Source organism: Salmo salar, chromosome 06, assembly GCF_965601325.2.
Source record: "Salmo salar chromosome 06, fSalSal1, whole genome shotgun sequence".
Taxonomy (NCBI): Eukaryota; Metazoa; Chordata; class Actinopteri; order Salmoniformes; family Salmonidae; genus Salmo; species Salmo salar.
The window spans coordinates 41,837,746-41,861,968 of record NC_138296.1 but is presented as its reverse complement, the minus strand read 5'-3'; the positions used below and the strand labels follow the sequence as shown (position 1 = coordinate 41,861,968).

The 24,223-nt window shown below is 41.8% G+C and overlaps 1 protein-coding gene across 1 annotated transcript in view; it reads right to left on the bottom strand.

The window, feature by feature from the left end:
• LOC106607349 (heparan sulfate glucosamine 3-O-sulfotransferase 4) overlaps positions 1 to 2,440 on the bottom strand; it is a 90,869-nt gene extending 88,429 nt beyond the window's left edge. The window contains exon 1 of the mRNA XM_014204238.3: positions 995 to 2,440. Within this exon, the coding sequence (XP_014059713.1) occupies positions 995 to 1,614 (620 nt within the window). The 5' untranslated portion in view covers positions 1,615 to 2,440. The remainder of the gene's footprint in view (positions 1 to 994) is intronic.
• Between the last annotated feature and the right edge of the window lie 21,783 nt (positions 2,441 to 24,223).

Genomic DNA, 24,223 nt, shown 5'->3' with positions numbered 1-24,223 from the left:
CCACTTTTTCACAATTCCTCCAATATACACTGAATCAGATATGGATCTTGGTGAGAGCAGAATGTTTTCATTTTGTTATCAAGCTACGGGACGTTTTTCTGCAATGGTGGACATTACAAAGCATTTGCTAAATAAACGCAATATTCCATAGTTGGGAACTAGCTATTATCAGATGGAAATACACTTGGAAATACATTTTGTCAAAATGAGGCAAGATTGTCTATATTTGTGACACTATCAGAACATGTGGTACAGTATGAACACTAACTTGACATCACATCCCAAACCCAGAGTACACTGCTAAGGTACCAGGCCTGTTGCACAGGGGCAGTTCTGAACACTGTAGAAAGGTAATACCACAACTGTAGGTGGGATCTGAATATTGTTCCAATGAATGCACTCGCATGAACACCTGATGACTGAATAGTTTGGCTATTGCTGCATGCTATGTTCATATACATGCATACTATGATAAAACATGGTATATTATTGTAAAACTAGGTTAGCTGTAGTTCAGAAGAAAGATATAAAGGTGTACTGCATAGAGGCTACTTTGTTCCCTAGGTGTGGTTTCTAAGTGATATGAATATTTTAGTTTATCATCCAAATCAGTCTAGCTCTCATTTTGATGCAGCGGGAATAGATATTAATGATTAGGCTAACTGATCAACTGTTTTGTATTGTTGGATGTAAAACAAGTGCTAGACTAGAAACATTTTTAAGCGGAATTACTTGGCAGATATCCAATCTAATAGGTAGACAATTTTTAAGCAGAGTTGTTATTTTTATTATGATTATGATTATTATGATTATAATGAATAATGCCATTGATAGTGGTATAGGCCTACTTATTATTAGTAGTATTATTAGGGATAATCTAATGCATTTTAAATATGACCCAATCGAGACTATCTACCAACACATGGTTTATGTTATGTGGGGTAATGAGACCTCTGAACCAGATATGGGTAATTAAGTGAGTGGATGCGCGCACCTGTACCAATCCAGCCCTTTCTCGTAGTTCCTGTCGAAGAAATGTGGCTCATTCCCAACGGCTCTGATATCGGGATGGACCCTCAAAGCTTCGAGCAGAGCCCTGGTACCTCCTTTCTTCACCCCAATTATAATGGCTTGGGGTAATTTTTTCACCCCATAATCCGAGGTGCAGTTCACCCTGAGTTCGTTGTCCGTGGTGCTGAATTCCTGGCGCTCCCTCTCCAGAGCGGGAGATTGATACACCGCGGCAGTTTTAGTCGGAGCAGCCTGATTCCGAACCCAATCCAATGTTCTTTGTTCGGTCTCCACATTATCTTTGACAGTGGAAATTGCAACCGTTTGCTCGGCGGTGGCGGCAGTCACCTCTATCAGCTCCTCGTCCAAATAGCCCTGGGGTGAAGTGGAATAAAGTTTCTCCCTTAATGTTACGAAAGTTGTCTCCTCCGTCACCAGCCTCCCTTGGTACACGTAGTTCTCTTGCAAGGGGAACTGTAACGAGTTGTAACAGCTCATCAAGCTATAGAACAAGTAGGTGACAGAAAGGGAGAGGGTGAACATGAATAAAATTTTCCTGGGCACTTTAGAGGTAAAAACCGAAGTGCTGGACCAAAATGCCATCTCTGATAGCAGTGATCCTCTCAAAGAAGTGGCCAGACATGTTTCCACCCCAATACTTGCATGGACACTCAACAACAATAATCTGTCACTATCAGCATTGCTCCACTTGAAAATGTGAGTTGCTGAACCACTCCAGCATACCCCCAATTCGCATGGTTATAAGGATACAGGAAATAGATCGTTAAAATTCCGAAAGAATATCGCATCCCTTTTTTGAGTAGCCTATCGATTTCTTATTCCAACGCTGACAGCCAATGTCACCGTTTATTGGACTGAATTTGCAGATTAGAATGCCTGCGGTCTGGTGTCCTTCCAAATGAGCAGCCTGGTTTGAAATGGGCAGAGTGTGATGGACGAAGTCTTGGCATTTTACGGAAAAAGAAAAAAGGGAACGCCAAAATGTTTGAAGTAGTGTGCAAAGCACGTCTTCATCCCGACACACTGACGGCCAATTACAAATCCGGTGGATCTTCCCAACAAGGGTGAAAAAACTGCCACACATTGGTCCTCTCACTGCTAACTTTGTGCAGTAGAAAGTGAACAACCTTTGCATAAATATTAATTGACTCCGCTCTCTCAGTAGCCAGGAATGTTGCTTGCTGTCCTAATGCCTTTTGTTGATTGGTAGATACGATGTGCGCATCAACTGTATGAGCTCGCCCGCACCGAAGCACTATTATATTAGTAGGAGCACCTCAAACTCAGTAAGCGAACACCCACTTTTCGCAATCGGTGCCAGAGTGTAGGAAACCCAATGAGACGTCAGATACGACAGCCAGATAGCACTGAGATGACATTGGGAAGGCGGGATGACTATTCCTCCTCCTCTCCTTTTTCTATGCCTTATGATCAGCAAAGATATTGCTGGATGAATGTAAGGGTGAGTAGGGAAAAGTAGAAAGCGGTGTATTGCCCTGTATGCACTTAAGAAGAAATCTTAAAGATAATTTGCCCAACTAATGCAGGCTACATCCGAATTGCCTCAAATGATTTACTAAATAAAATCTGTCATAATAATAATTATAATTATTCTACGACTACTACTACTACATAAGTATTCTACAAGCAGCTCATGGCTGCTCCCTACTGGTGTTCTCTGGAACATTGCAATAGTTGTAACCGTGATCTTGGGAGATTTTACACAAGAAGGTAGGATGGATGGTTGGAGAATAGATCAATATTTTTTTCGATGGAAATGATGTGTGATAAAAATCGTCGTTTCACTCCACCAATTCATATCAAAGAGGTTGTTGCTTCTCATGCATGCTGGTCTGATACAAAGGAGGGGCACATGACAGTGCTAGAGAGTGCATTGTAAGTGAGCTGGAACGGACACTAGGCTGATGTATTTTGCATTGAAGATACTTATGTAGGGAGAACATATCTATACCACATTTATTACACAAGGTGACAGTCAGTATTGTTCTCTGAATTGAAAGATGTTGACAAATGTGACTTATGCCCTTTTGGGAGGTAGAGTAAGAGATTCTAGATTGTGAGCCACTGAGATATGTCTCCTTTTATTAGAGAGTCTCATTCATCATACTCCTCAAACACACCAGGAATATCTGCACCACAGCAATGCCTGGACAACAATAAATGGAGGGGTCATTTTACAGTAATAGCATATGAAAGTATGAGAGAATGCTTATTTGGCCAAATTTCTCTTCCCATCACATCTCTAAGATCGTGTAACCAGCAGTTTGGCAAATCAAACAGTGGCTGAAATGACTGAGCAAGGAGGAAAAAAGGTGAGAACAAAGATATTTTATTGCCAAAACGCAATAATCCTGGAGTAGTGAACAAAAAAATCAAAGTGCAGCTCTTTTGCTTTAGACCCATGGCCTCCCACAGGACAGGAAATGCTGAACAATCCAATAGGACATCTCTTATACAGAGAAAGGCAGATAAATCACACCCTTCCTTTTTTCTTAGCAGCTGTGGTACATACTGTACAGCCACTTCAGCATACAGTATGTTTTGTTATAGTATCGTTATGTAAATGTAACTGCCAAAATAATGGAAACACTTGAGTAAATGAGGGATACAAAGTATATTGAAAGCAGGTGCTGCCACACAGGTGTGGTTCCTGAGTTAGTTAAGCAATTAACATCCCATTATGCTTAGGGCCATGTATGAAAATGCTGGGCTGGCCATTATTTTGGCTACTATTGCTATGCCCCCATAGGATACTATTGCTATGCCCCCACTATTGCTATGCCCCCACAGGGTACGAGTGGCCACTGAATAGTTTGATGAGCATGAGCAGCACCTTGGACAGCGTTTTCCACTGCCTTCAACAAAACACCAAATTATGGAATTTATTGTGAGAGAATGGTGTCCCTCCAATGAAGTTCTAGAAACGTGTAAAATCTATGCCAAGGTGCAGCATTAAAACTGTTTGTCAAATAATAGTTCTGCAGGAGGGGTGAAGTCAGGCGCAGGAGACTCAGGTACGTGAAACACGTAGTTACTTGAATGAAGAAAAAACAAGTCCAAAATATCAAGCCGACAAGGCAAGGGAAAAATATTCCAACGAAGGAAGACAAACACAGTCTTGGGAATATATCGGGACGCAGCCCAGCAACCCTAATGCCAAAATGCTAAAATATAAATGGACCAGAAAAGAAATCCCCCCCAACCTACAATAACAGACAAGAAACAATCCCGCACAACCCCAAACACAAAACAGACAGACTAAATACCCCACTAATTACTAAACACAAAACAGGTGCTACCCTAACCAGACATTACCAAATGAAACAGAAAAGGAAATCGGTGGCAGCTAGTAGGCCGGCAACGACGACCGCCGAGCGCCGGCCGAACGGGGAGAGGCGCCACCTGTGGACGTTGTGACACTGTTCTCAATCAATCAATCAAATTTAATTCTAAAGCCCTTCTTACATCAGCTGATGTAACAAAGTGCTGTACAGAAACCCAGCATAAAACCCCAAACAGCAAGCAATGCAGGTGTAGAAGCACGGTGGCTAGGAAAAACTCCCTAGAAAGGTTGGAACCTAGGAAGAAACCTAGAAAGGAACCAGGCTATGAGGGGTGGCCAGTCCTCTTCTGGCTGTGCCGGGTGGAGATTATAACAGAACATGACCAAGATGTTCAAATGTTCATAGATGACCAGCAGGGTCAGATAATAATAATCACAGTGGTTGTAGAGGGTGCAACAGGTCAGCACCTCAGGAGTAAATGTCAGTTGGCTTTTCATAGCCGATCATTCAGAATATCTCTACTGCACCTTCTGTCTCTAGAGAGTTGAAAATAGCAGGTCTGGGACAAGGTAGCACGTCCGGTGAACAGGTCAGGGTTCCATAGCCGCAAGCAGAACAGTTGAAACTGGAGCAGCAGCACGAACAGGTGGACCGCAAGGAGTCATCAGGCCAGGTAGTCCTGAGGCATGGTCCTATGGCTCAGGTCCTCAGAGAGAGAGAGAGAGAGAAAGAGAGAGAAAGAGAGAGAGAGAGAGAGAGAGAGAGATTCACATAGGACACCGGATAAGACAGGAGAAATACTCCAGATTATAACAGACTGACCCTAGACCCCCGACACAAACTATTGCAGCATAAATACTGGAGGCTGAGACAGGAGGGGTTCTGGCTTGTGGTGTCCCAACGCCCTATTGAGACGCTTTAGGTTGGTGTTTCCTTTATTTTGTCAGTTACCTGTATATCCACTGCCATTCAAGTACTGTATCAGAGATCCTGCAGTCCACACATACGAGACATTTGGTTGTCTAGAAGTTCTCATAACTGTTGATATAATAATTGTTGATTGGTAATTGAAGATTGGTAAATCCAAATTATATATATCAACTGGTTGATAACACCTAACTTGAGATAATCCATTTTGCATAATGTATGTATTGGTGTCAACCTGAGATGTGTATGAAAAGTTACAAAGTACTTTGGTACAGTGTGGGTTGTGGAATGTGGAGGTAGTTGGAGCTGGCCTAAGGGGATCACTATATCCAGGACTCATTGTCTCCTGGGTGTTTTTTCTTTTTCTGGAGGAAGAGTCTGTCTCAGAATGTCTGTGTTTTAAGATTAGGGAGGGATTATTACAGTAAATCAATTTTGATTGCATTCTTCAAAATTGGCATAAAATGGAGTCCATATTTCAAAATGAACAGTTTATTTTTAGTTCCTGTCTTACCAAATTATATCTATGCATTCATTAGAGAAAAATACTTGCTGTAGAGGGTCGTAACCTCAACTCATCAATGTGGCAAATCATTATTTGAAGTCATTATGAGCTTACTGGAATTTAGATAATTTTCCAGCGATACAGGGGGTTTACTCCCTGCATGTTTAAGCCTTACACTGACATAATGAGCTGATGTGTTGCACCACAAAAGCCCTATATAGTCACACAGTCACAGATACAGTATGCAAAAGAAATGCAATGACAGCAGCCATGTCCAAGATCAAAGTCATTCTTCGCCTTTAAATCGATTGAAATCAATCGATGATATAAATAATTAGCTAATGTCAGTAAACACAGTATTTATTGTTAACTGTCACAAGAGGATGTCAGCACCGGGCTGTAGAGACATGCTGTCTGGCTAAGAGTCACTTCAGTGAGTTGCTCAGAACACTTTGCTGAAGCCACATAGACTCCCATGGTTAGAAATGGCTGGAGTCTGTCAATGCGGAGGTGAAGTGATAGATATCAGGCCTTTATGTGATCGATAATGTTGACCAGCCTGCCATTCTGTGAACTAATTAGATGATAAAAAGTGATGGATGTGAATTCAATTCAGCTGGCCCCTTAAAACAACCTCCTTTGGGCTTTGGATCATTTCTTGCTGACCTTTTAAATCCCCACTTTATTGTATGTGAATGCAATTAAATCAATTTGTTGGATGTTTGCAATGCAGCAGTTGGCTCCAAGGTTGTGGCCGGATAAGAGTGGCCTCTGTGCTTGAAAAGCCCACGGAAGACAGCAGAACAATTAAAGGTGTAAATATGATAAGGCAACATCCTACATGGAAAGCAGTTGGAAAATGGACAATGGGTATTTTCCTCTATTCCATTGTAATAAATATAACAAAGGATAAATCTCTATTGATCCTCATTCCAAACGCACAAGATAATGAGGTTTCACAAATTTGCCCTGATAAAAAAAGTCACCGTCTAGGACTGCAAGAAAAGGGACAAATTATTCACTGTGGGGTTTGTTGGGCGAAATAATCAAATAACCTCAGAATGTGTCATACTGTATGTTCGATTTAGCAACCAGTGAAGACCAAGAGACCATACATAGAGGGAGGACAGAGGCGGTCTGATACTCACGCAGCACCAGAGTTGAGATGTACAGGTAACTGACAAAATAAAGGAAACACCAATATAAAGTGTCTTAATAGAGCCAGAACTAGCTTCAATGCACCTTGGTATAGATTCTACAAGTGTCTGGAACTCTATTGGAGGGATGCGACACCATTCTTCCACGAGAAGTTTCATCATTTGGTGTGTTGTTGAGGGTGGTGGAAAACGCTGTCTCGCACCGCTCCAGAATCTCCCATAAGTGTTCAATTGGGTTGAGATCTGGTGACTGAGACACACACACACACACACACACACACACACACACACACACACACACACACACACACACACACACACACACACACACACACACACACACACACACACACACACACACACACACACACACACACACACTTAAAACCTCCTATGCTCCTTTGAGAACCATCTTTCAAAGTCATTGAGATCTCTTCTTGTCACATCTGCTCCTGCTACGCCCTCTGGTGTTCATCCGGTGTCTTCCTGACCTGCTGTTACTGCCACTGTACACTCTCTCTCTCCCTCTCCCTCTCTGTGTGATTGTTTGGTTGGAGACAGATGTGCTGGAGTCAGAGCAGATCCCTACCAGCTGCAACTCGTTCCATAATCAAGACCTCTACAAATACTCAGTCCTGCCACTTCCGCTCTGCCAGATCATAATCTCTGCTCAGTCAGTTCGTTATTCTATTTATTTATTATTATTCAAGATCCTGTTACTCTGCTGTGCCTGTTTCCCTGCCTGACACCGTTTATCTTCTCATTGCAGTTACCGCTCTGTCTCTGTCTCCCGTTCCACATCACACCACCCAACCACCTTGCTCTGGATTTTACTCACCCCCACTACCTTGGATTCCCCTCAGGACCTGTTTACCCTGTTCTACTCAGCTAACTCCAACCTCAGTCTCCACTCTGCAACTCATCCGAGCTTCCTCAGATCTGCACTCCATATCTCCCTGTGTAACAATAAATATGTTAGTTCATTCATCCCTGTTTCCTCATCTGAGTCTGCTCTTGGGTTCCCCTGTGTCGGTCCGCCTAACACTTCTTCTAGCCGTGGTAGCCAAACTAATGGGCAACTGGGCAATTTTATACATGACCCTAAGCATGATGGGACTTTAATTGCTTAATTAACTCAGGAACCACACCTGTGTGAAGCATCTGCTTTCAATATACTTTGAATCCCTCACGTGTTTCCTTTATTTTGGCAGTTACCTGTATTAGGCCTCTCCCACTGGATCACCATAGGGACACCATCAGCAGGTCCTTGGGGGGCAGAACTTTTATCCCGGCTCTTGCTTCATTAAGGACTATGCTACGGGTTGTACTTTATCATATTGTTTCTGCCTGACAGACTTCATGGCAATTTGCAATACATTCTGTATGGTCAATCTGTCTTTGAGAGACAAGCATAATACCATCCCTAAACACCAGCATACCTTTATAGTATTAAGGGCCTGGCACATTGGTAAGCAGCAGGAGAGGATCAAGAAGAATGTTGAAAGAGACAATGGGCCAGAGATCTTTAGACTCATTTGGTCTGTTGATCCACTTCATGTGTCACTTAACATGGACTTTTATTGGAATGGTTATAGTACTTTTCAGAGAAATAAGATTAATCCGGAATTGTTCAGATGAAATCATTTCCTTCTCTTTCTCTTATGCTGTACTTTACATTGTGGTACTATTGAGCTATCTTGGGGTCGTAGCTGATGCAACACCTGTCCTGCTGAGCACTGTGAATTAATGGAGTGCCATTGGAGCAGTAGTGAAAATTCACCGCACCGTTCGAAGCCACATCACAAGAAAAAAAAAAAGCTCCTTCAAAGAGTCTCACATTCAGAGAGAAGACCCTGTGAAATCACTTGGCTCCTAATGACCTATCATTGTGATGTCTGGGATTGATGACTTTCTATTTGCCCTGTCCACTAAGTTCCGCCTGGGAATCATGTCCCACACATCATCTCCTCCCAGGAGTGGTGGCATCAGGAAACACTGTCATCTCTCCCAGGGCGCTTTGGAGCTTCTACTTCCTCGTCCAGCATTATGCTGTGGTGAGAGGAGAACAACCTGTAAGGTGCTGCGATGGCTCCACTCCTCCTGAGTCCCAGCCAGTCAGCCATCCCTGAATCTGCAAGACGTCCCCACGGTGCGGTGCGACCCGGTGCCTCCCAGATGTGGCTCCCTCAGCATAATTAAGACGGGATCTGGCAGGGCTTCTGGGCCGGGGTCATTCATCAACCAGATCACCTGCAAGATTAATGTGCCCTCACTGCAACGCTGCAATGGATTGCTGCCACTTGCTGAGATCATTAGCGCTGGCCTGCCGTACCACTGCAGAGGCACTCCCCGTTCAGTGGAGAGGCAGATTTGCAGCTTTGCATACTAAATGAACAGTCCATCATCGCCTAATTAAGGGATTATTGGAGACACTTGTGTCCAGTCCCCCGGACAGTAAACCATAACTGAAGGGCAAACGAGATAGATTAACTCCACCTGCTTAGTAGCGCATTGCAAAGTAATAAAACTGCTGACAAAGATAAGCTACAAAGGAGAACTGGGAGGGTGTCAACAACACACAACATTTAAAACCCCAAAGGATTCAGAGACACTATTTAATAATCCACCGACTCTCCGTACAGCAGTAGGAATCTGGACTCCAACATTTTCCCCGGACTACCACATAAACAGGCTTAACATTATTCTTGCAGGCGCAGAAGGTGATCATAGTGCCCTGTCTATTCTTAATGAACATGCTTGGTTTGGGAGCACCGGAGGTAAGACAGGCTAATTATTATTCTCAGACATGAAGTGAACAGTGTATCTCACATACAGATCTCCAAGGTGCTCTGCAGCCTGTATGGGTACAAACCCCTCATTAAAGAAGAATGGAGCACGGCAGTGCTCAAAAGACCAATTGCACAGTGTTGCTCAGAGCTACATGCGAATTGAATACTAAAGACGAGGGATAAGTAAGGGTCGATTCCGATAACTCACATTCAAATCCTTCAGATAATTGCTTGCATTCAATTCTCACTCAAGATCAATTCAAATCGGCTTACATTAATTTAGTCACATTTGGTGTGAGTGCTATCAAATCTATTTCTTCAACGTCATCAATTCCATCCTTTCAAACACCCCTCATTATTTTCATATTGAGAGTTGATTCATATACCAACAACATAGCATGAGGGTTGGACCTGCTATGCAACAAATCATGACTTATACAAATTATTCTTATTTCATATGAAATGGAAAAGGGCTCATATTTTTCCCTGAATTAACCTCTAGCTCTGAAGCTTGGATGAATTTCAGTGAAATGACCCCAGTTTTGACATGAAACAAAACAACAGAGAAAAAGAGCATCCACTTGTTGTGTAAATCATCCCAGCTCCAGCACACACAGTACAGGGAAGGCAAGGAGGGAGGGTTGAGCATGGCTTTGCCGGCTGTAAGCCTCCCAGTGTATGAGGCTTGTTTTTCATTGACTGTGTCAGGAATCAAGAGGGCTAATCCCTCTGAGAATTCAGATGAAAGTTTCAAAAGAAATAATGAAAGGCACACTGCCTGAGGGTGCATATCAGGGTGAACATACAGCAAGCTGGAGTGAAAAGCAACAGCCACGCACAACAAGCATACAGCAGAAAAACTGAATATAACCAGCTTCCCCTGCCTGCCTGCCTCCCACCACCCCCACTACCAATTAAAAATATACATACTCACAATATTTCTCCAAGACATAAACAAATACGCACATCAAAAACTTGGCATGCTACTGCACCAAAAAAAATCACAGCTTGTTTGCTCTCTCCATACGCAGCATGAAAATCGGAATATGACCCTCAAGTTGTCGAGCCAGTATAATGAAAACATGGGATAATTGGCTGTTACAATTAGCTATACACCAAAAAGATGATCTTCCATCACATGCGTGTAGTATACATCTCATGCATGTGATGTTATTACAAAGACTCTTTGTAGCAGGGGGAAAAATAGCAACTGAGCAGCTTGTGTCTAGAATTTCATATTTACATATGTTAGGGAATTTGTACTGTTTGTATGTGTGAAGATGTTTGAAGATTCACCAGTGTCTGGACGCTATGCTTTATATCGATGCATCACAATATGTATGGTATAAGGGCACTGAGATATATCTTTTTTTGCGGGCGATATTCCCAACAGACCCTTTGCAGAACTCCATGAAGCGCTTCACTTTGAACTTCCAGAGCATGGCCTCTGACAACTACCATCCTCTCTGAACGTGTCTTATTTATCAGAAACACGATGCCAGTCTCGTTTTTCACCTCAGATAGTGAGCACTGAGCCATGTCCACTGTGGTTCTCCAGTCTACGTCATTTACACAGCCTCAGTAGGCCACAGCATTCTTTTAGAGGGGGAGTAGTGGGCTGCAGAATGTATGGAGGTGTATGATTCATTGGGCATCTGTGGCCCTTTCAGGACCCCAGGCTAGGAGTCCTATAAAATGGTGAGTTCCACCTGGCCTTTTTATCATTTTTCATGTTATCTTAGAACTACAAGGTGAAAAAGTTTTTCCTGGTGAGGAAGATTTATCGTCCTGAACCACCCAGAGAATCAACACCAGAGATATCAGCTTTATCATTCTCTAGCAGTGATCATTTGCAGTCGGTGTTAAGCCATTTTTAACAGGCGAATGATCTCCGTGACCTTAGACGGCTCAGCAGGGTCCCGATGACGACGAGACACAGAACACTTTATTTCTTCAGCAGAGCAGATGCGTTCGGGCGAAGATTTAGAGCATTACGTATCATATGCTACAGAATTCCATGAGCATAATTCTCTTTGACTTCCAGGGAAACAGAACATTGTGGTCCCTGTTTAAGTATTTAGTATGGATAAGACATGTGATGTACAAGGGGCTATTCATCAAACACTAAACGTACAGAGATAGAGTACCTTTTCATATAGAGCCTTTGTATACCAGGCAAGTGGGAAGATACACATTTTCAGACGGTGAACTAAGAAATGTGATCTTGCCCACAGGAGTTGGATAACATATGGACGGAGGTGGTGAGTTTATCCACTGTGTTGAGAGAAAAGATATAACGATTAAGTTTTCGTTTTTCCATTTCTACCCAGGATATATTGCGTTCTTATCGTTGAAGTGTGACATTTTGTGATGAAGAAAAAACGTTTTTAGCAACCAATTAACCAAAGACCAGACAGTTATTCTAAACACAGAGATAAAATACTATTTAAGCAATAATGCCTGAGTGCTTTTATAAAACGGTTGTCAACATATTTATTCAAATATTAATGACAAATATTATTTTAATAAGTAAATGTGTTTTTTCATTCTGAAGTTACTACCCAGGCAGACTGGTCGTTAGCTATTTTCTAAATTTTTGACCTAGTCGTTAATTCTTATAATTCTATTCATTCGACATTGCTAAACAAATCATTATGTCGCTGGCTAGCAGAGATTCATTGACGATGAAAGACAAGAACCTCAATAAATAATAATTGTATAAATATCTAATGGGCCTAAATAGGCAACAACTATTATGGTTGGAGAGTCAGAGCTAACCAAGCTAGTTAGTGATGTTAATAGTGACGTTTCCATTGATGGCATGTGAGTGTAAGAACTGTCCATGGTCCTGGAGTCGGTTGGTGACAGCCAGTGCTTGCCTCTTCTTTGCTGGTATGGGAGAGATCGCATTAGTCAAATTATACATTATTGTACAGGTTGTAGAGGCAGACAGATAGGTTTATACAACCCCCAACTGTTGCAAATCAAATAGTAACATTGAAAAATCATGTGTAGATGTTTTTTTTCCAGAGGGAGATGAATTATTATGAGATTAACACGTAATGATATTGTGTGGGAGTTGTTGTCAACCAATCAGCATCCAGGAACCAAACAACCCCTTTTATATTCATGATTATTCAAAGAATGTTGTTTGGTGATCCTATTGTGAGTACTCAAAAAGCTACATCTCTGTTTTGAAAAAGAAGCAATTTTTAGAGTTTCCTATTGATCAGTTCAGGTAAACACCCACTCTTCCCTCTAGCCAACAACATCAGGCATAATCCCTTTACTGAGAAGAAACACAATAACAAGTGGCATAATGCTTCCACTGCCTGTCGATTCCCTTTGATTGCTCTGCTTTAGGAGTTACAGCCTATTGCTGATGGTCAATGGATATGGCATGGAAGAATGGAGACTGTGTTGTGGCTGTGATACTATACTGGACCATGATGTTTTCAGCCAGGTCACCCGTGATACAAGTCAGTATTCGACGTCCATCCATGTCTGAGGACGTTGGGAGATAACCATCCATGTCTGAGGACGTTGGGAGATGACGTGGAAACTGGCACGACGGGCAACAGTGAGCACTTTCACCTTCAAGTAGGTTTCGGTTTTGCAACGGCATTGTGTACTGGGATAGTGGATGGGCATAAGCATATGCCTCTGATTCCAAAGGTTGCAAGTTTGAATCCAATTATATAAAAGTTGTTTTTGAGATTTTTGTTTTAAGCCTAAATTTAACCTTAAACATTTGATGTTTGCAACAACTTAGAAATGTGACATTTGATAAACATGGATAAACATCTCATTCAGACGTGAGACTGTGAGAGCTAATTGGGCATTTTGGCAGTGTGAGCAGCTGATTGATTCATGGAAACATTGGTTCACAACAACATAAATAGAGCAAGCATCGCCAAGCTGTTCTACACAAAGTTTATTAACAGCCATCTTTAATGACAGAATAAACCCTCCACAATGCTTATCCACTATGTATTAAAACTTGCATTTTATGTCTAGACAAGGCTTTCAAGGATGAGAAAAGGTTCATACTTTTAGAAAGCATCATTATGGCAGAGACAGGATGGGACTTATTAAAGACCAATGTACTGCTTCCTCTTACTGCAGTCTTTATATTGGCATTGATTTGACCACTAATGACTACTTTAGCGATGACTCAAATGGTTCAGAGAATTCACATTCAGAGTGTCACCATATTCCATCCACGTGTCAGATTGGTATGCATGTAAACGCCCATTTTGTCATTGTCAAAAGGAGACAAGGAAAAGAGAAGAAAAAAAATGAAGAAATGTTCCACAAACATCCCCAAGGTCACACAGAACTCAAGAAACCTGAGAAAGACCTTTCATTCATTAATTCCGTCCACATCTTGAATGGAAAGCAACACACGCCATATCATCAATTCATGAGCCTCTCAACTGTCCAATTAGTCTTATCTGTGCTTTGCAAGAACAAAAATGTGTCATTCAAAAGAGAAATGTCATAGAAATGTGAGAATGTAACTGTCCCCAGAGTCAAGATCAGAATGTATTACCTATTTAATTCCTAATGATATAATAATTCCAATGCACTGCTTATGCCAGGGACTGTTTTATACTGTGGAAGATACTCCAAATGACAAACGAAGATTTCAATTAAAGATGGCTTTCATGAATGAAAATGATCCTGCTCTGTCACAAAGCCTCAGTGTCAAGGACCTGTAGGTGTGTCCTCCATCTTTTTATGATTAACTGCAGTATCGAGGAAAGAAATGTGGTGTACATTAGAAAGTAACATACATTAGAAATCAGCATACATCGGAGGCCATGGTGGCCAAGGGCACTGATTGGAACACTGCCCTGCAAAGGGTGCTGTCCTTCAAACTTTCAAACAAAGATCTACCACAATACACTTGGCAATACGTGAGTTTGCCAAATTAATGAATAGACGAAGAGGCTCATCTCAGAGCACGGTGTTCATTTTTGGACATCATCATGGTAAGTAAGTAGGTAGGTACAGTGCATTCGGAAAGTATTCAGACCCCTTCACCTTTTCAACATTTTGTTATGTTACAGTCTTATTCTAACATGGATTCAATAACAAAAATCCTCATCAATCTACACACAATACCCCATAATACTTTCCTAATGCACTGTAAGTAAGTAAGCCTTATCTAAGCCAGAGTGGTCTATATCCTCATACTTCCATGGAATTCCTACTGTCAATGTTTAGTTGGCAACCCATTATATTCCATGTGAGTTAAGATCTAGGGGATTGTATGAGATCGGGCATTTGATCCACAATACCATGGCACTTATTGTAAAAATCAAGGTGTTGACTCTGGTGTGCTGGCTAAATTCCCAACCTGGCTCCTCCAATTTTCATGGTCATCTAATCATCTCCAGATTCAATTGGTGCAATCATTCCTCACCTCTCCACTGTGATATACTGTGATATGATTTACATTGGTGGTGGATGGAAAGTTAACTCAATGGAGACCTAGTGAAAAGCATAGTAAATAGAATCCAGCAACAGTAGATACTGGTAATCAACATGGTCCAAAATGTACAAAGTTGTTTCATGTGTTTCAAATTCAGAAAGAAACATAATTCGCTACACATTCATAATACAGGCCAAGCTTCCTTAGGCATGAAGGAAACATGAAACAATTCCCCATTCCTCCACAGGCGATCCGCATCCCCCTCGGCAGGTGCCGCTCGCTGTGGGAGTGTATAAATGATCCACCGGGAAGTCTGTCAGGCGTGTTGACACTAGTCATAAACGCTGCTGACAGGTGGCCATGGCTCTCTACTTCTTCATCAGCTAGCTTCCCCTGGACAACCACCGAGGAAGGCTGAGAGCTGAAGTCATCCACATCACATCGGTACTGCAGATGAGCACACCCTGTTCAACACAGACACGGCCCAAAGTACTATACGTGATTGATGGATTCCACTGACCCAAATAAACATTGATTTGTTTCAGGCATCTTTGCCTCAAGAAATACTGTGTTCTCGTGCAGTATGATAAATATACACTGAGTGTACAAAACATTAGGAACACCTTCCTAATATTGAGTTCCACCCCATTTTCCCCTCAGAACAGCTTCAATTCATCGAGGGCATGGCCTCTACAAGGTGTTGAAAGTGTTCCGCAGGGATGCTGGCCCATGTTGACTCCAATGCTTCTCACAGTTGTCAAGTTGGCTGGTAGTGAATCTCTACTCCGAATAGCTCATTCCATCTCATCCCACAGATGCTCAATTGGATTGAGATCTGGTGACTGGGCAGGCCACTGCAGTAAGCTGAATTCCATTCCTGGACAATCCTAGCCTTGTGGCATGGGGCTTTATCCTGCTGAAAAAAATCAATTCGCAGATAGATACACTGCTGCCATGAAGGGATGCACCTGATTGGCAATGATGTTCAGATATCCTGTGGCATTCAAACGTTGCTCCACTTTTATCAAGGGGCCCAATGGGAGTCATGAAAACATCCCCCACACCATCACACCATCACCACCAGCCTGAAATGTTGACACGTGACATGATGGATGCATGTACTCATGTGGTTTTCTCCATACCCTAGTCCTCCCGTCAGCTTGAAAAAGCAGGAACCAGGATTCATCAGACCAGGCAATGTTTTTGTAATTCTCCAGTGTCCAGTGTTTTTCCTTCCTTTGCCCACTGCAACCACAGTTTCTTGTTGTTCCTGAAAGAAGTGGAACTCTGTAAGGTCGTCGGCTGCCATACGCCATTCGTGTCAAGGTACGACAAGTTCATTCTTTTATAGGTCTTTGGGCACTAATGTTGTTATGCAATGTCAGTTGACTAACTGTAGCCCGTCTGTTGTTCTACACAATTTGTGTCAGACTCCTTTGTCCTTTGGGTGGTGGACCATTCTTGATACACACGGAAAACAGTTGCAGTTCTTGACACACTCAAACAGCCTGGCACCTACTACCATACCTCGTTCAAAGGCACTTCAATATTTTGCCCATTCACCCTCTGGATGACAGATATACTCAATCCAGGTCTCAATTGTCTCAAGGCTTAAAAATGATTCTTTAACCTTTCTCCTCCCCTTCAATCTACACTGATTGAAGTGGATTTAACAGGGGCGGCAGCGTAGCCTAGTGGTTAGAGCATTGGACTGGTAACTGAAAGGTTGCAAGATCGAATCCCCGAGCTGACAAGGTACAAACCTGTCGTTCTGCCCCTGAACAAGGCAGTTAACCCGCTGTCGTTGAAAATAAGAATTTGTTCTAAACTCACTTGCCTAGTTAAATAAAGTTTAAAAATATAAAACAGGTGACATCAATAAGGGGTCAAAGCTTTCACCTGGTCAGTCTATATTGTGGAAAGAGCAGGTGTTCCTAATGTTTTGTACACTCAGTGTATGCTATGAAATTAGGGAAAAAAATTACAAGTGACACTTTAACTAAAAGTTATTTACCTTGTCTGGTAGCTCGACGGAGCTGTTCTGGAGCGGGTCAGAGCTTCAAGTTCCTTGGTGCCCACTAAGGACTTAACATGGTCCACACACAACCGCACAGTCGTGAAAAGGGCACGGCAGCGCCTCTTCCCCCTCAGGAGGCTGAAGAGATTCGGCATGGGCCCTAAGATCCTCAAAAAGTTCTACAGCTGCACCATCGAGAGCAACTTGACTGGCTGCGTCACCACTTGGTATGGCAATTGCACCGCCCTTGACCGCAAAGTGTTACAAAGAGTGGTGCGGACAGCCCAGTAAATCACTAAGGCCAAGCTCCCTTCCAATCAGGACCTCTATATCAGGCGGTGTCAGAGGAAGGCCGGAAAAATGTTCCCCCTCAAAACATGTGCTCACTCTGCTACCGCCCGGCAAATGGTACCAGAGCATCGGCTCTCGGACCAACAGGCTCCGACACAGCTTCTTCCCCCAAGCCATATGACTGCTAAATAGCCTGACTGCTAAATAGTCAATTAATGGTACCCAAACTATTTGCACTGACCCTACGCACACTAGACTTTATAAACACACCATATACACACTCACTGGATTTTATATACACACCCACTAGACTTTATAAACACACCATATACAGACCCACTAGACTTTATAAACACACCATATACACACCCACTAGACTTTATAAACACACCATATACACACCCACTAGACTTTATATACACACCATATACACACCCACTGGACTTTATATACACACCATATACACACTCACTGGACTTTATATACACACCATATACACACTCACTCACACACACTACACTGTTACACTGACACAAAACCCTCATAAATTCACAAACCCTACATACGCACACACACACATAACACACATACGTATACCGACACAAGACAAACACACATACATACACAGACGCACACTCACACACTTTTACAATCATCATTTGCTGGTGCTACTGTATTCTTTATTTTACTCTTATTATCTAGTCACTTTGCCCTGCATTCATGTACAAATCTACTTCAAGTACCTCATACCTCCGCACATTGATCTGGTACTGGTACTCCCTGTATAGAGTATAGCTCCACATTGATCTGGTACTGGTACTCCCTGTATAGAGTATAGCTCCACATTGATCTGGTACTCCCTGTATAGAGTACAGCTCCACATTGATCTGGTACTGGTACTCCCTGTATAGAGTACAGCTCCACATTGATCTGGTACTGGTACTCCCTGTATAGAGTATAACTCCACATTGATCTGGTACTGGTACTCCCTGTATAGAGTATAGCTCCACATTGATATGGTACTGGTACTCCCTGTATAGAGTATAGCTCCACATTGATATGGTACTGGTACTCCCTGTATAGAGTATAGCTCCACATTGATATGGTACTGGTACTCCCTGTATAGAGTATAGCTCCACATTGATATGGTACTGGTACTCCCTGTATAGAGTATAGCTCCACATTGATCTGGTACTGGTACTCCCTGTATAGAGTATAACTCCATTCTTGTGCATTTTATTTTATTCCTCTTGTGTTAGTTACTATTTTATTTGTGTTATTATATTTAAACTCTGCATCGTTGGGAAAGGTTCATAAGCAATTTCACTGTAAAGTCTACACCAGTTGTAATCGGCGCATGTGATGAAGAAAATTTGATTTGATTGGAGATGTATTCTGTACCATGCAACGTGACACATGCTTTTTTTTCTATATAGGCAACACTGATTGGATTTCTCTAGTGCCGCTTAATATTTCACATAAGATTACTGTGATTACCATTGTAAGCACAACCCTGAGTCGACAAAGTTGCACTCAAGCAGATTAATTATCATTTGGCACAGCAGAGCGATTATTTCTCTGTAATGGAATTCTATGCTAGAGAGTTTTAAATCATGCATTATGGTATGTATGCTATGCAGCAGAATATTGTAATACTGTACATTTGGTTACATTGAGATGAATGGGGTGTGGCCAGGTTTATCTGGGAGAATATGGCTGAGCTGAGGCAGGTTGGTTTAATGAGGGCCAAATAGACTGGATCATTTTGTATGCACTCTCCTAATCCCTCAGAGAAGTCCGGTCACTTGGCAGCCAACCGTAGTCTTCTGAAAATGAACTCTTAGCTATATAATTATATAAATAGGGAGGTTTTAAGTTTTCTCTAGGTCATAATTTATTGCTGGACGGCAGCAAATGTCTGATCGCTTGTTAAAAGCCTCCAAATGTTCGAACCCAGGCAATGACATTCATTATTTTCATCGTTTTCTCTTGTGCTAACCATTTGATCTCAAGTACATACTTTAATAACTTTTCCATAAAAATAAATGGCATGGAGATTGTGTTAGCAGCAGTCTCTCTTTCCTCGGGGGCATTAAGGACAAAACGGTTGTGATTAATAATTCATATTTCCTATTTGATCCCCATCATCATAGAAATCGTTTCCTCCAGCTTTATCCCCTTCGGTCCCAAAAACTGCAGTCTCCTGAGCCCTGCACACCTCGCCTGTCCTGTAAATTAACACATTAATAATGTTTCTACTGCCCTTGCTATCATTGATATGTACTGCAGTTCGTAGACCCATGTGTTGTTGGGAGATGGGAAATGGAGAAAAAAACACACCAATTGCGAGTGCAGATCGACTTCAAGTACCTGGATTAGATATCATCTAGCAGAGTTATTACCGAGAGCACCCTCCTTGTGTGAAGTCATAGAGCTCAGGAGGGATCTGCCTTAGCAGAATGAGCCCAGGCCCTGACCATGGTTCACTTCATAACACCTAGATGCTCTGAGGGAACATTTCCCTTAACACACCCTCAAGGTCAGATGATCCAGGACAAAGGAGTGAAGCGAAATGGAATGTAGAACGATAAGCAAAGGTTGTGAGTTCGAATCTCATCATGGACGTCTTTAGCATTTTAGCTGATTAGCAACTTTTCAACTACTTACTACTTTTTCTATCTATTTTGCAACTACTTAGCATGTTAGCTAACCCTTCCTCTAACCCTAGCCTTAACCCATTTAACTAACCCTTCCCCTAACACGAACCTTAACCCTTTAACCTAACTCCTGAACTTAAACTTAACCGTAACCTTAACCCTAACCCCTAGCCTAGCTAACGTTAGCCACCTAGCTAGAATTTGTAAACATATCATAAGTTTATCAAATTCGTAACATGTTGTGCGTTTGTAAATTCGTAACATTTTTTTACATTTTTTTTTATTTCACCTCATTTACAACTGCGACCTGGCCAAGATAAAGCAAAGCAGTGTGACACAAACAACAGCACGGAGTTACACATGGAATAAACAAGCGTACAGTCAATAACACAATAGAAGAAAAAAAAGTCTATATACAGTGTGTGCAAATGGCATGAGGAGGTAAGGCAATAAATAGGCCATAGTAGCAAAGTAATTACAATTTAGCAGATTAACACTGGAGTGATAGATGAGCAGATGATGATGTGCGAGTAGTGAAACTGGTGTGCAAAAGAGCAGAAAAGTAAATAAAAACAATATGGGGATGAGGTAGGTAGATTGGTTGGGCTATTTACAGATGGGCTATGTACGCATTTTAATTTGTAACATATCATACAATTATTTTCCACCATAATTTGCAAATAAATTAATTAAAAATCCTACAATGTGATTTTCTGGAGAAAAAAAATCTCATTTTGTCTGTCATAGTTGACGTGTACCTATGATGAAAATTACAGGCCTCTCTCATCTTTTTAAGTGGGAGAACTTGCACAATTGGTGGCTGACTAAATACTTTTTTGCCCCACTGTATCATACGAACATTAGATATCATACTAAATGGAGTATCTCGGATTTACATACAGAATAATAAGAAATGCTCTGAGACCAGTTTGCATTATGAGGCAAAGCCAATCCATATCCCAGCCTTCCTCTTATCCTCAGCTAAAATCCATGGAAACAATCAGTGATCTTCTTATACATCTGTCCCTATGCTAGTGGGGCATCCATCACTTAATCCAATTAGAGGGAAAGTTTCATTCTTTATGTTAACTAATTCAATTCCATGTATTTACGGCCTTGCTGTATTTATGGCATGGCTGAGTGGCACACAGATGTCTGTTTAGGACTCTTGCTCCTGTGATGTGCCAGGTTCCTGCCTGTCTTTCAGGGCTTAATGGGAAACCCTAATGGTAGGGCAGAGATCGGAGATTAAAACAAATAGGTGCATTTAAAAAGCTATCTGAAAAAGGTTTGCAGCACATTGGTCATCTCGTATTAAATTGAGGCCCGGTTGTTATAAACCTCGGAGGAAATTATGCTTCAGAATGAGAGTACTACATTTTTAGACAGCAAATCATGATTGTATTGATTAGTGTTCTACGCATTTAATCAAAACAGAATAGAATTGAAATTGTCAGGGGACATGGATAATTGCAGTATATCTCATAATCTTGAATTATGAGGCGTTTAATTAAGTCAGTCAGGAAGGTAAGTATACATGGGAAGATACGTGATAGTGGATGGATGGATGTTAATATCCGCGTGGCGATGCTGTAGTCTTCAGATGTATCATTTGGGGACTATTGAGAGACAAAACCATAACGTTGAGGCCACATAAAATCCATAGTCACCAAAAAGTATACAGATGCCATGTTGTTTATGACCATACATCTGTTGCCTATAACCACACGTTTCCTAAAGCAATAAAGCTGTTTATAAAACACGTCCGCGGAATATAAATTCAGACTGACTGATACTGAGGTAGTTTGAAATATACACGTCTAGGATGACATTCCCTGTGAAAATAAATACCTCAGCTGGATACACGTCCACAGTAATGTCAATCAAAACAACCTCTTCTATTTCACCATCATAAAAAATTATTATTCCGTCATAAAACATGGATCGATATCAATAATATAACCTCCTGTACAAATACCACCGTTTAGAATGTGCATCACAGTTTATTCCAATTATGTGATTCCCATCAGGCTTCCCAGTAAAGTCGGTGCAGTTAATTCAACAAAAGCTCAAATCTATGACTGCCCTTACGTTTGTAGCTGACCTTCAGCCCTGGCAGTTGTCATCTTTGTTCTGTCCACATCGAACATCTGAGTAGTTGGCTTACTGAATACTAAAGGCTTCTCTCTAACCCAGTTGGAACTTTATTCTTTAAAGATACGCTGTGTTTGATGGTAACTGGCAGATGTGCCATCTCCTTCCTTTCTGATGATCAAATGTTCACATCACATTATCAATAGATATTGGTGGCGACAAGGTCTAATTGAAATGGTTAAGTATGCTGTCCGCTCCCAGCACACAGCTTTGGTAGAGCTCCAGCTGTCCCTCCCATTTCATGTAAAAAGGAAATATATATTTTTTGTTAATTGTGGAAGGAACACAAACTTTTGAAAGTCAGATTTTGAATATGATTGATCGCAACTGCTTAAAACAGAGTGCGTGCAATTTACGCCCCTGTACACTGAACTAAACAATTTGCTTTGAGAGTTCCAGAAAATAACATATGCTTCTCTCTCAGAAAAGCCCATGCCAGGCAAGCTAAAATAAAATGAGTATTCCCGGAGTCAAGGAAGAGCAGAGTTTTGAGAGAAATAAGTAATCTGTTTTTGAGAGTGTTTTCAATGCATCGGTAAGTAACGGCATAGAGAAACCACCTGTAATGCATTGTGAATGTATTTGTAATCATGTATTCAACTGTAAAAGCTGCTACAATATTAGGAGTTGTGAGCTGTACAAAATGCTTATTGCATTGGTGCATTTACAATGAATGGTGATATGCCACATCAGTGTGTTACACAGGCATCTGAGTTCAGTGCAGAGGAGTCTATAAGCCTGCCCACTGTACCAATCTACATAACACAGAGTATCATCGTTAGCCTCTACAGTAGGTATGAAATATTACCAGTGGAAATCCCTAGCGTTATTGGTATTTGTGCTATAAACATACATCTGAGCTGGCAATGACTGTTATTAGGGTCCAGACAGTGTATTGTCATAAGGAATATTAGCAAAAATGTATTGTTGGTGTTTTTCAACTCCATACTATCCTCCTCGATACAAAATGAAACGATATGATTGAGAAACGAATCAACTTCTCAGCGGCCTACACCAGCATGTCTAAAAGAAACATAAGCTTGTGCCGCTGATGGACTAAAGAATGTCTGATGTCGTAATCTTGAGCAGAGAGACACAACCTGAACAAAGTATTCTTAACACATTGCTAGCATGACACTAATGACATGAAAACACGGCGTGCCTTCTCTCTCTCTATTCTTTCTCTACTCTCTCTACTATCACTATCCTCTCTCTTCTCTCTCTACTCTCTCTCTCTCCCTCTCTCCCTCTCTCAGACAGGATTAATTCTAGAGTCCCCTGTGCAGACAAGCCGAATGGGGATTTGCCACACAATAAGCTCAACCCTTTATAATTGCCTTTGGTAACAGAGAGAACCATGTAATATGCAGTAAAGAATCTGGACAGAGGGTCTGAGTCTGAGGTATCCAAAGGACCAAAGAAAGAAGAAGGAAACAACACTGGTGAGAGCTCAAGCCTATATGTTTCTGTCCTGCTCTGCACATAGCAGACTGCAGGTACAGTACAGTACCAGCCTATCCAGTGTTGAGCCTCTGTGTGGATTCTGCAGGGATTGGATGCAGTTGAGCAGTGGAGGGGAGCTGACATGCACCTTTATCACACGGCTTAGGGAGACTGAGGCTGCACGTAGACAGACAGGGCCCAGTGATGGATGTGCTGCAGGCCTTGCCTCCACTCTTCCTCTGACAGAGCTGCTGTAATCTGTTACAGTGGAGCCTCCATTAACTTCCTGACACATGTGCAGCTGCACTCGGCCTGACTGACCCCGCACTGGCTCCTCTGCATTCTACAACTCCATTCAGGCTCTGATGGAGAGGAGATAAAGACATCTGGATATTTGCATGCAACATGCAGGCTTTGTGTAATTAGTGCAGAGATCCTGCAACCATGTCTATCCTCCCTGCCGGTTAAGATGGTATACAAGTGCACTTCTAGTGGAGATACCTGAGATC